At 36.8% G+C, this 13399-nt stretch overlaps 1 protein-coding gene across 3 annotated transcripts in view; it reads right to left on the reverse strand.

Annotated features, from left to right (window-relative positions):
• The window catches only part of BCAM (basal cell adhesion molecule (Lutheran blood group)), a 500114-nt gene that overhangs the window by 168756 nt on the left and 317959 nt on the right, over window positions 1-13399 (reverse strand). For 2 of the 3 annotated variants that reach the window (XM_044080674.1, XM_044080675.1), the window contains exons 2-3: window positions 4681-4808; window positions 2705-2921 (exon numbers count right to left, since the gene is read on the reverse strand). The exons of the other annotated variant lie outside the window; for it this stretch is intronic. In XM_044080674.1, the coding sequence (XP_043936609.1) occupies window positions 2705-2921; window positions 4681-4808 (345 nt within the window). The remainder of the gene's footprint in view (window positions 1-2704; window positions 2922-4680; window positions 4809-13399) is intronic. 3 annotated transcript variants of the gene reach the window in all.

Consider the following 13399-nt stretch of genomic DNA (forward strand, 5'->3'; position numbering starts at 1 on the left):
TATGTCAGAAATGACTGTACCTTACCCAAAAGTGGTTCTCTGCTATATTGTCATGCTGCACAGTGCTGCACCATCATGCCGCACAGTGCTTCACCATCAAGTCACACAGTGCTGTACAGTCAGGCCACACGGTGCTGTACTGTCACGTCACACAGTGCTGTAGTGTGCAGCACTAGAGAACATAGTACAAACTGATGTACAATACATTCCAGGGTGCACTTCTACTTGTGTTATCTCTGATATCACCATTGTATATGTCTATAAAGTTCAATAATGATACTTGGTATACTAAGCATAGTTTACAAAATACATTTATACAACTGTGCATTATGTTTATGAATAGCCTGGCTTATACTGCAATGCTAAGGATGAAAGTTTAAAGTCAGAATATGATTCAACTCTGTGTGTGTCTCTGCATTGTTTGTCCTATGTGGTATACAAAGATAATAACTGGGTATGATTTATCAGGTTCATTATGTACAAACAACCAGGAAAGTTTAAAACAATGAAAAGCTATTAGAGATCACACAAGTTTTCAGATAGGAATAACAAAAATAAAAATTAAACCAACCTTTGTTGGCCAATTTACTCACTATTTCTCTACAGCTGTGCTGCCAAACCATTAACTGGTACTAGACAGGTGTGGTACTTTCTAATTTAAGTATATATATATATATATATATATATATATATATATATACATATATATATATATATATATATATATATATATATATATATATATATATATAGATATAGATATAGACGTACACATACTAAATAATGTGTGTGTGTGTCTGTTATTCCCTCTTCCCATCAAATGTATATTTGTAAACAAAAAAAAATGAAGGATGCAGTTTTGTTGACTATCATTTTGTTTTAAGCAATAGATCATGAAATGCTAAGGGGTAAGGATGTTTTCCTTTTTCCCCATTATTGTTTAATTCTCTAGGTTAGTGTAAGTGTGTGTGTGGGGTTGATCTACTATAGAAGCTCGAAGTTTCAAAACTTAAAATTCGCAAATGGTCGAGACCATAAGAGTAAAGTTGTGAAACTTCAAATTTGTAAAAAAAATAAATAAATAAAACAAAAAAAGGTTTTTTACATTTTTGGAGGGGGGCAAGCCCCCTGCACCACCCACACCACCTGCTAAATAAATATACCATCTCCATGATCGCACTGCAGTAAGGAAAATGGTAAATTTCCCATTCCGAGCTGAACAGCGATCTCCATTCAAAACATGTGTATGTAAATATATCTATATATATATGTATAGTATTACATATATGTGTATGTATAATAAACAGATCCACATAGTGAAACCTCGTACTTGTGAGAGCAAAACTGCTGGCTACAAATCCTACAAAATTAGAAAAAAAGAACCACTCACTGTAGACTAGCTAAGCTGAGACTTCAGAGTAATAAAGCACTTATAACTTGTTTAGAAATCAGAACTTCTTTATTGAAACAGATGAGCACTTTCCCCCTTAAAAGAGCTTCTGTACTAACAATCTATGAATTTGTTTCTACTTGTTTCCCTTATAGATGACACACACACACGCACACACACACATATGCAAAGAAGCTTTCACAAAATCAGAGATGCTGTGGACAATTAGTTTTACCTGAGAAAATGACTACTGATAAAATTGTCGATGAGTTGTTGCACACAGACATTTGTCAAATAGGTATGAAGGTGGACCGATTTATAGACACTTTTCAGTCATTAAAGCACAATATGAAATGCACAAAATGTTTAATGTGCAAATTAGGAAAAGATAAACAACAATATAGAATCTTAACAAAGCAAATTAACCAAACAATTCCATGATAGTTGTCATATCTGAATGATATACGCACCCTAAATTTCAAGGTGGACCAATGAGATAAGTGTTTAGACATCCTTTATAACAAAGAATAGTAATATAACATAAATTCACATGATTAATAAGATCAATATTTGCTACAACAACAATTCAGAGTAGCTGTTTTGTATAGAAAAATGTCATAGAGTTTAGCCAGGGACTGAAAGTTGTGGTCACTCTGTCACTTAATCCTATCCAGATCTGCATTGTCTGAGTTGTTATTCAACACATACCTCCATTTCAGTGCCTTTATATAATTTAGAATGACAGTCTTTCTAAGTCTGACTTTTCTTGTATTATCTCTTATTATGGAATATATGAGAAAAAAGCTTAAACAATACTGTTGTATTGTTAGAAAAAGTTTCATATCAAGGGTTAGGGTGCTGCAGAAGATGCACTGAGCTTCAGGTAGTGATTTTGTAAGACACAACCCACTTCACTCCATGTCCCACAGTCACAGCATATCATCTGCCTGATTTTGGTGAGATGGCATAACTGCTTCAAAAACACAGACAAGGAGAACATGCAGGAAAGTCTGTGTAACAGCGAAGCCCGTCTTTTCCAAATAATGACAGACAAAACCTTTTGGGCTCAGAACTGAATGGACAAGCATAATGTAATGCAGTTCATATGGTCAGAAAGCAAGAACATGTAGGAAATTTAAATGACTGTCATTAATGGGTCCTGTTCACACACATCTGAACAAACATCCTTCCTGAAATTCTAGGAAAGCAGTAATAGAGGTGAGGTGGGGAGAAGAAAATGATGGAAAAGTAAAAGGAAGTGGACAACGCCCCACCCCCCTTCACATCAGTACTTGTTTAAAAGTACCAACTCACCATACACCTTCAAGTTTGTCATTCCCACTCCACTACCAGAAGAGCCTGCTGTCACCTGACAATAGAATATCCGCTCATCAATTAGACGCACGTTGGAAACAGTAAGTGTATAATCTGGTTGCACGATGATACGATCCGTATAGTCAGTGTGTACATCAATCTTGGAGCTGGTCAAGTCTCTGAATGCAATACGTTCTCTTAACCCATTCTTGACCTCCTGAAATAAACAGATGTGAAATTACTAGTCTTTATGCCATTCACACAGACATACAACCTCTCACAAAACAAAAAATTTGGAGATCCACAAGGGATAACCTTCCTCACAGTGTGACACTTGCATGGGCGCATGTGTGTATAAATGTTTATTATGCTTACATAACTCTGTGTAAAATTGGCATACTTAGTAAAGGAGATTGATGTATACATTTATACATCACAACAGAGTTCAATTTAGGAAGGAAAGTTGCATGACATACAGTGGCAAACAGGTTTTTTTTTTACTTTCTTTTGTAACTCTAATAAGAAGTGGTGCTGCCACCAAACACATGCACACACACATGTAAATGTGCATATAATACATGTAGAGCTCATGTACATGAGCACACACTATACTATTCATTTGATGTGGTTATAGATATGCAGACCCATACCACCTTTGCACTGAGACATTACTTGCATATAAACCTACATACATGCATGCATATACATACAGCACTCAATCTCAGAAACAGAACTGCACATGATAGAACTTATCACATGCACACACATAGCTTAAGCTTTTCTTTGTGCAGTATAAATGCAGGGGAAGTGAAAGCAACAGCATTGAATACTTCCATGACTTGGGGCACCTCTCTGTTGATCTTTCATAGGCTGACACACGTAGAGAATAAGAAATAGCGGCATGACATAAGTGAAAACATGAGTTTGAGAAAGGGGACAACTAGGTGCAATAGATGCACATATGACAAATATCCTTCAGAGGTCCTTTACTAATTTATCTAAAGTCCCACTTGCTCTCTAACATGAGTGATGAACTGAGTGTTGAAGATTCCTGTATGTTATTTGAAGCAAGCAACACTCAAGAAAGATCTGTAGAAATAGAGAGAGAAGACAAGCATTCATTCATTAGCCTTCAATGCTGCTACTGAGTAAATGAGGGAAGCATATCCTTGGTAAATCAGTGCCAGTAATACAGCCAGAAATGAGCTTTTAAATGTATAATTATTACTCAATCGTTACTAGTAGGTAGTATTTACAAATCACATTTATACTGTTAGAGAACTGATTGGGACAGTAATGGCAATCCAAGGACTTCAGGATGAACAGGTAAGATTTTGCAGGGCAGGTATTTCAAAAATGTTAACAGTTGTTCTAAGGAAGTTAATCAGTGACTGCCTTACCTGTGCTTTTACTTGCACAGTGCTGCCATCAAATAGCCTAGCTATCCAAAAGTAACACAGATTTTTTTTTTCACCACAGCTCAAGGCAACAAAAAGGTGGGAATCTGGAACCTGTGAGACAGCACAAACACTCTGACCTCAACTAATGTATTCAGAGACTTGGTCCTTTAACTCATATCATGTGTTCTGCCATACATGCTTGACATATATTATAGTATTCTTGCTTTTTGACTTACAAATATCAGTCCCTTACATGATTCTATGTCACCAGTACAAAACGTAGAATATTGTGACTTTACCCTATTGCAAATTTCACTAAGAAGACAGTAGGAAATGAAAAAATACTGGTTGTTGCAGTCTTCAGAGATTCCAGACTACCAACTTCTGAGCCAAACTTTGTCAAACAGCAGTCAGAGTAGCCAAGTGACACACATGCACACTGTACCAGGCACACCATCTACAATGCATAGTACTCTGCATTAAGGTCTACCATCAGAGCTGGTTAAGCTCCATCAAAAAACAATAACTACTCCCAGTAAAGCCTCGCTATACTTCTGTATTTTGCCAAGTACTTACAACAAACCACTCCACAATATGGTTCGAGGTAGTCCCTGTCACCTGATGGGTACAAGGAAGCTGGATGGATCCATCAATTTCTGCTTCCAGTTGAGCTGGAAGGGACATCACCACTTCAGCCAGTGTAGCTGGGAAAAGAAAACAGAGAGAGAGAGCAAGAGAGAAAGAGAATGAGAAACAGTGAAGACAATCACTTACAGAAGGGTCCTCTGCAGACATACACTTACATGCAATGTAGTGTTAGAAAAGTTTTACTTTTATTTTAATTCTCTTTGTAGAAATTAGGCCTAGCACTGTGCAACATGCTTTAAGACATGCACTGTAATTACTATCATGCATTAGTCTGAAAGTTGTGCATCATATATTTAGTTACATAAAATATTGTGGTACAAAACTGCATAACAAAACACACCAGGAAAATAGACAACCACTGGGCTCACGTTTCTCAAACTGAATGTTAGATGTTAGTCACTGATGATGCTTAGTATAATATACTTTTTGCCATACTGTGACACACTAAGCCTAATGTTACACACACAAAAATGTATATATTCATAGTGTTATATCATGCTTCTTGCCACACGTTTAACATAGTGCTACACAGAGACCAATAACAAACAAAATTTGTAATAGTGTTATACAGACTTGTCTAATTGGACACTGAAACACAATAAACACAATAAACAATGGACTGAAGTGCTAATTGGAAAGGGCTGCCATTCTTTAATTGAGAGGATAATGGGCAGTCTTTACCCACTGGTGCGAAGATAGTTTTGTCACTGTGCAATTTGCAGATGTCATGTAAGTACCTTCCAATTAACTTTAGGATATCGACAAGTGGAATTTTAATACAGACTGGCACTGTGCTGCAATGATTTTCCATGCATTTACAAACCATGAGATGGATCCTGCTGCTACATATGTTTGTAAATAAACTATTAACCACTTTAACAAACTAAAATTGTGTGCACTTCAAAATTATATTCCACTCAGGTTCACTGTTTTAGTTCTATCCTGACTTAATCTAGATCACAGGTTCCTGCAATCAATTTAGCTAATCTGTCCGATCCAGGATACTGGAGGACATATACAGCAAAATCATACTCTGGTATTTCAGAATATGCACACACACTCTCATTCTGTACAATGCAGAAATATATATATATATATATATATATATATATATATATAGAGAGAGAGAGAGAGAGAGAGATGATGTATATAGCTGCACACACACACACACACACATAATTATAAAATATGTATTTATTTTACTTTGTTAGCTGGGAAAATGAACTAATGCAGACACTCTTTTTGGCCAGAAAAAAAAAAGAGTGCAAACCCTTTTTATAGCTCCGTGATAAACAGATAACTCTTGTTACATATATGCAGTGAAATCTTAAGTCTTAACAGTAAGCAAGGTTCTTGATCCTGCTATGATTATTTTTTGTATCTGTTATCATTGAAAAATATGCATTTGGATTGATTAAGGAATGTGATATGGATTGCTGATGGAACTGTTCCTGAGTATCTACACACACAAACATGAACTCACACACACACATATTCCAATATAGGAATATTTTCTCACATTCAGTATTTTTACTTAATAGAAATTCTAACATAGACATGCATGTGGAATTAACTTTAAATTAACACACCTACATCCACATTTGCACTTAAACAAACATTCACAATCAGTACTAGTTTCTCAAATTAGCTTCAACATGAAGACTGCTGTGCTCAGCTCTTGGTTCACAGAAATATCTGTGTTTGCACACTTATTCTGTATTTAATCATGGGTAAGATAAACATCTGTGCATGAAATACTGCATATAGCCAATTATTAAAATATCCCTATTATTTGCTGAATTGCAAATATTTATACTCATAACAGTGAATTATCACATGGCCTAATTTTCAAGTTTTTGATAAAGTAAAAAAAAAGTTTAAATAAATATTTTATAACAGAGATGTCTTTGTTTTTCGGCTTTTCCCGGTTAGGGATCGCCACAGCGGATCACCGGTCTGCAGATTGATTGGCAGTGGATTTTTACTGTGCCGAGTTGCCAGCACGACGCCCAGCCTTCACGGAAGGCACACCCATGTGCACACACACCTACCTGCATTTCTTTAAAGCTCACCCAGCCACACGGAGGACATGCAGACTCTGCACAGAAGGAACTCCAGCCGATAATCGAACTAAAGAACCTCTTTCTATGAGGCGACAATGCTAACTGCTGCACCGCCGCACAGAGATATAAAGCCATACATGAAAGCAACAGAAAACCTCTTTCTTTACTATATAGACTAACTCTCTTGCTGCACTACATACTACATTGAACAACTTAAATGTAGTTTATTTGTGCAGTTTAGATTTGCATGTAATCTGATGATAGTGATGTGTCAGTGTTTGAGGCTAGCTGTGTGAGGGCAGGGTCATCACAGTAGGGGGAGGGGACTGAAAGAGAGCAAAGCCTCATTTGCAGCAACATAATATTATAGCATGTTTCCTTTTTAATAAACAGATGTTATAGTATTTTGTCCAATTCCTTACACTTACACAAATCATTTCAAATGTAAAATGTTAACATGTAACTGTATTCTAAACTTGTCTATTTCATATTTCCTACTTTAGACAGATAAAGGTGCAGAACATTATTTGCATTAACACTAATATGCATATTAAATGTCACTACCACAAAGTATACAATTATTATAAATCTTATTTGACAAAACCTTTCAGTAAGTACATACATTTTACAAAGATGGGATTTCTGTATTTTTGTGTAAATGTAGCTAGCAGTGAGTTTTGAAATGAAAAGTGTGTCCCCTTCCCAGTACTTAATCTTTTAAGTAAAACAACATACTACATTTCAGACCTTTACTTCTGTATGACAATATGTTTGAAAACAATATTAATTTCCAGCTTTGTAACACTTATTATTTAAAACATGATGCCTTTAATTAAAGCAAAATGAGGAGGAATATGCAAACCTACATGGAAGGATTGTTTTAAGAGCATCACTTTCAAGCAGTATAAAAGAGAAGCCTTATGTTAAGCAGAAAACAAATTATATATTGTAACTGGTATATCAGTTGTGTTTGCAGTGAAAAAATAGAGTTCAGAAACTGACTACTTAAAAAGTAGATGTATGTGTATGTATATGTATATATATATATATATATATATATATATATATATATATATATATGGGTCTACTACGGTTGATTGAAAATGAAATTACTAGGACCACTTCACTGAAAGCTCACTTGACTGAAACTCATTTAGTTGAAAGTTATAAATGGCCTTTTCCCCACTGTAGTGCAACCCTGGAGTTAGTTTATAAACTAAGGGGGGATACAGCCCCCCACATTGGGGTGTCAGCCCTCCCCCACATATCTTGGTTATATATTCTCTTTTGGAAACATTTATTGCACTTGTAAGTATCACTGTGTAAAGTTTAAAATGTTTATAATATGTGGGGGGCTACACCTCCCCCCTTACTTTATATACTAACTCCAAGTTCGCACTGCAGTGGGGAAAAGGCCATTTATAACTTTCAACAAAATGAGTTTCAAAGAATTGAGTTTTCACTGAAGTGGTCCTAGTAATTTCATTTTCAGTCAAGTGAGTTTTCAATCAACCGTTTTATATATATATATATATATATATATATATATATATATATATAAATGTATATATACACATACAAATAGATATATTATTTCTTCCAGGTGTAGCTGTAAATATTACATGTGTGGGTGTACGTACAGATGTCAAAAATGCAACATATTAAACAGCACCTGACTGCACAAAACTAGTTGATCAGTAGCCTCATAAAAAACTACAACAAAAACAAGTACAATTCTTTTTTTTTGTTTGTAGGGGGGCATGCCAGCTTCGAGAATGCACTGCAGTGGAGAAAGAGCAAATTCCCTGTTCCCCACTGCAAAGTGATCTTGCACAGAAAAAAAAGCCAGTATGTTCAATAAATGATCGAATATACTGACAATTTCTTTTTTGACAACTTAAATTTTCAGCCACTTGAAGTAATTCGTATATATGACTGCAAATACATCAGACAAGTTCTTAAAAAAAAAAATCGAACTGATGTGAACACAAAAGTGAAGAAATTTGCAATTACCTAAAACAACTACAAACTCAACCCCATAAATTAAATATACTAACTCCACAGTCGCACGAATGTGGAGAAAGAGGATAACCCCCAAAAGCATATTACAGTGAAACTGCTATAGTACAATTATATCATTTGATCATTTTAACCACCACTGACTAACATTGCTAAAAGCTGAAGCATGTGATAAATGCATGCAGTGACCAAACACAGCATGTATGTATATACAGAGAGAGAGACATGAGCACACACAAGTATACACATATATTAGCAGTTTGTTGATGACTGAAATATGTGCACATATATTGCTTCATGTGAAAATTCAGTGTGTATACTTTCAAGTTAAGTCTTTAACTTACAGAAATACTTTCCTACACCTGAATACATTTTAGTCCTGAATTGGCAGAAAGAAAAATCCCTTCTTATACGCTTACTCAGTTCTATACAGATTACATTCTGTCATGGAATCTCAGAATATTCTGCATAAGTACATTCATTCTAGACTGACAGGAAATTCTGCTTGACTGTACAATTCAGTGCTGAGATCTCATCTACTCACTTCAATATTCAATCCTGCCTCAAAAATTATTTAAGGACAAACATAGTCAACTCTCAGTTTTAAAGATTCATACATATGGTTGTATTCATTTCTTGACATATATAAGGTTCTTCATTCAAACAAGCATAAACACTTACAGAAAACCTTGGTCTCTCATAAGATCTTACATGCAGAACACCACATAAATATCAACAAACACACATGTTCTTTCATTTTCGGAGTCACAGCAATTACACATTATGCCCGAGTTTCAGCTTTGGAGTCATGCAGCATGCTGCACACACACACACACACACACACACTGTAAATCCTCTGATCCCAGCTATTCTTACAGGTACTCTCACTTCTAGTTCTGGGATCAGAGATGCTTCTGCCTTGTTCACATCGCCATTAGACTTGCAATTATTTTTGCATATGAACAAACGGACATGTAAACCTCAATATACAGCTATAAGTGGATATGTATACACCAACAGATATTCCTTAACTATGTGCTTTTTCATATGTGCCATATTCACAGTGAGCTCTGGAGTGACATCTATTCCTGCATGTCACATCCATTCCTTGATTCAGTTATTCCTACAAGTGTACATTTTTAAATCCAGCACTGGTCTTAAGCAATTATACCAAAACATGCTCATTTTTAGTACTTGAATCCCATAAATTCCTCCATGTGCCTCTACTTTATTCATGAACTCAGTGATAACATATACACAGAGGCTGTACCCCCACATTAAACATTACCACTTTGAAGATGTACAACTTTGTGAAAAGGGGATAACTGTAGAAAGCAGAAGTTTCCCCTTACACTGGGCTTTGTAACCTCTGAATGACAATATAATATTTCAGTAGATATTGTCAATCATATGCCCATTTAACCCCCCAACCAAAAAAATAGAATAACTTAGTTTGCTACATATTATACAGCATGACAGTACGATGATGTGATTTTAGTCAAACAGCATAAAACTAAAATGTCACTGAACGGCTCAAAACTATTCCTAAATACAGCATAAACACATGAAATTCACGTAGGCCTGTACTCTTGCATTCACTCCTAAACTCAAATGTATGTGTACACATATGCTTTGGGGAGTGTGGTTGGTTTACTGGTAAGGCCTCTGACTCATGTCTTTAAGGTCTGAGTTCATTTCTGACTTGCTGTCTGGTTGAAGTTTGCATGGTCTCTTCATGACTGCATGGACTGACTTACTGTCTGTTTGAAGGTTGCATGGTCTCTTCATGACTGCATGGACTGACTTATTGTCTGAAGTTTGCATGGTCTCCTCATAACTGCATGGACTGACTTACTGTCTGTTTGACGTTTGCATGGTCTCTTCATGACTGCATGGATTTTTTCTGGGTACTCCGGTTTCCTCCCTCTTCACAAAAGCATTTTGCTCAATTAGCTGCTTTACCTTTTCATATATATTGCATAAAACATCTGTAACTATATACATTACATTTATACCTTTAGACTTTATTTCACATAAATTCCTGCACATTTGCATTCATATATTCAATTTGAAACTGTCGAGTAATACATATGCAGTGATACTGTCCATGTTTAGTTATGAACTCACACAACATTGTCACAGTCAGTTATGAAGTTATAAAAGTTCCTAAAAAAAATGCACGTACTCGTTCACACATGTACACACACTCTCTCTCAGTTTACTGTCTTTGTGTGCCAACCTGCATATAATCACACACTTGCATTCAGTCAAGAACTCTCGTAACATCTTGTAAGAATACACCTTCATATTCATTTTTAGACTTAGAGATGTGTGCTGCTGTTCACATTACAAGGCTCTTGGAAAGAGCTTCAGCAGTGGGTAAAGCTTTCTAATACTTACAGCTCAGTCTGTATCTGCAGCAAGCCTTTCAAGCAGTTGTCAAGGAAACTGGAAACTGCATCATTGACAACAATGAGACCATTGAGCACCTGCCTGTAACCAGAATAGGTCTGCACTGTTTATCAGCATTGCCTGCATATGTAAAATAGCTGTTGGACTGGAATCCCTACCCGGGAACATGATTCCAAGGATAAGGTGGGAATCTCATCAGAGTTATTCTAATCTGAGGAAGGTTCAGTCTGATCAGTTACACAGCTGAGGAGAAGTTACAGTCATTCTGTTACCAGCAGACAATAAAAAAGGAGTTGTAGAAGTTGATACTGACAGTGGTTGAGTTGCTGGATGCACCAGATCTTCTGCACGAAAACCAATTTAGCTGCTGGGAATGAATTAATCAGCCACTGTGGTCAAACCCCCATGCAGAATACTATAGCACAGCTTGTTTCCTAGTACACATTATTACTGCTGCAATTTGAATACATAAACTAATTAATATTTGATGACCCGCGGTGGTGGTGCTGCGGTAGCATTGTCGCCTCACAGTAAGACGCTTTCCGGTTCAATTCTCAGCTAGAGCGTCTTCTGCGTGGAGACATGCATGAAAGGGTGTACCTTCGTTGAAGGTTGTGCATCAGGGCTGGTAACTCGACACGTAAAAATCAACTACCAATCATTAGCGGACCAGAGTTCCGCTCTGGCGACCCCTAACCGGGAAAAGTCGAAAGACACAACAACAACAACAAAACTAATTAATATTTGAACTGTAACAATCTGATTAATGTGTCCCCCTTTGGGGTTGTACAGACAGAAAACAGCTTAGGGGTGAAGCAAATAGTCAGGTTTCAGGATACCAGGGTATTATGTTGTGTTAAACAAAATATCAGATTCAATCTTTCTGATGCTGCTTGGTAAAACAGTGTATTCACAGGCATTAACAGTGGCATCCAAACTGCTAAACCACAGGATATTTAGGATGAGGAAAACATATACAGTGTCAGGGGTGGTGTATGACAGAAGAATGCTAAAACAACGAAAGAAGAGGTGGAACCCACCCTGCAAGAAGTAAAAAGTAAGAATAGCACTAAGGAAAATGAAGTCATAGAAAGCAACAGGTTCAAATGCGGTCACAGCAGATATGATAAAGATGGTGGGTGAGACAGGGGAGAAATGGCTTCTGAGGGTATTCACTATATGGAGAGAAAGGCAACTCTCAGATAAATGGAGACTAAGCATACTAGTGCTGATGTTCAAGAACAAAGGGGATATTCACAACTATGCATTAAAGTTCTGGAGAATGTGATTGATACATGAATACCCACAGAAGTAGAAAGTAAGATGGGAGATGAGCAGTTTGGGTTCAAATCAGGATGCAGTATGACTGACCTGATGTTTGTAGTGGGGCAAATAGTTGAGAAGAAGCTAGAGATGAGAAAAGAGTCCAAATGGGCATTCTAGACTTGGAAAAACATAGGACAAGGTCCCATAAAAGCTAATTTGGTCAGTTGTGCTGTGGTTCGGAGTCCCAGAATCATTAGTAGAATTAGTGCAGACTATGTAAAAGGATGCAATGATTCAAGTACAAAGTGTGTTTGGTCTCACAGAGGGGTTTTCATTGGGACTGGGTGTGCCTCAGAGCAGCTGTGATCCCTCTGCTGTTCAAAATGGTGATAGACTACATCAGTAAACAGGTTGGTGGAGACAGATCAACAAGCTATGAACTGAGATAGAAGGGAAGATAGTGCAGCAGGTTAACAACTTCAAGTATCCAGGAGAGGTTGAGGAGAAGGAAAGTCTGAATGAGGAAGTCCAAGCTAGACTCATAGGAGCTGCAACCAACTGGCAAAGTGCGTTATGATTAGTATATGACAGAAGAATGCCAAAATCATGAAAAGTAAGGTGTAGAAAACAGTGATGTCACCAGTACTACTGTATGGTACAGAAACCTGGGCAGTAAAGGCAGAACAGTACAGGAAGTTGGATGTGATGGGAATGAAGTGCCTGATATAGGTGGTAGGATGCACACTGGAACATATGAGGACATCACAGTAGAAGCCAAAGTAGCTGCAACTGCAAAAAAGGTCAAACAGAACAGATTACAGTGGTTCGGGCACATGTGCAGAAAAGTGGAAGACAATCTGGTGAAGAAGATTTAGGACAGTCGGGAA

This window comes from Protopterus annectens, chromosome 8.part0 (assembly GCF_019279795.1).
Source record: "Protopterus annectens isolate FY-2018-M chromosome 8.part0, PAN1.0, whole genome shotgun sequence".
Classification (NCBI taxonomy): Eukaryota; Metazoa; Chordata; order Ceratodontiformes; family Protopteridae; genus Protopterus; species Protopterus annectens.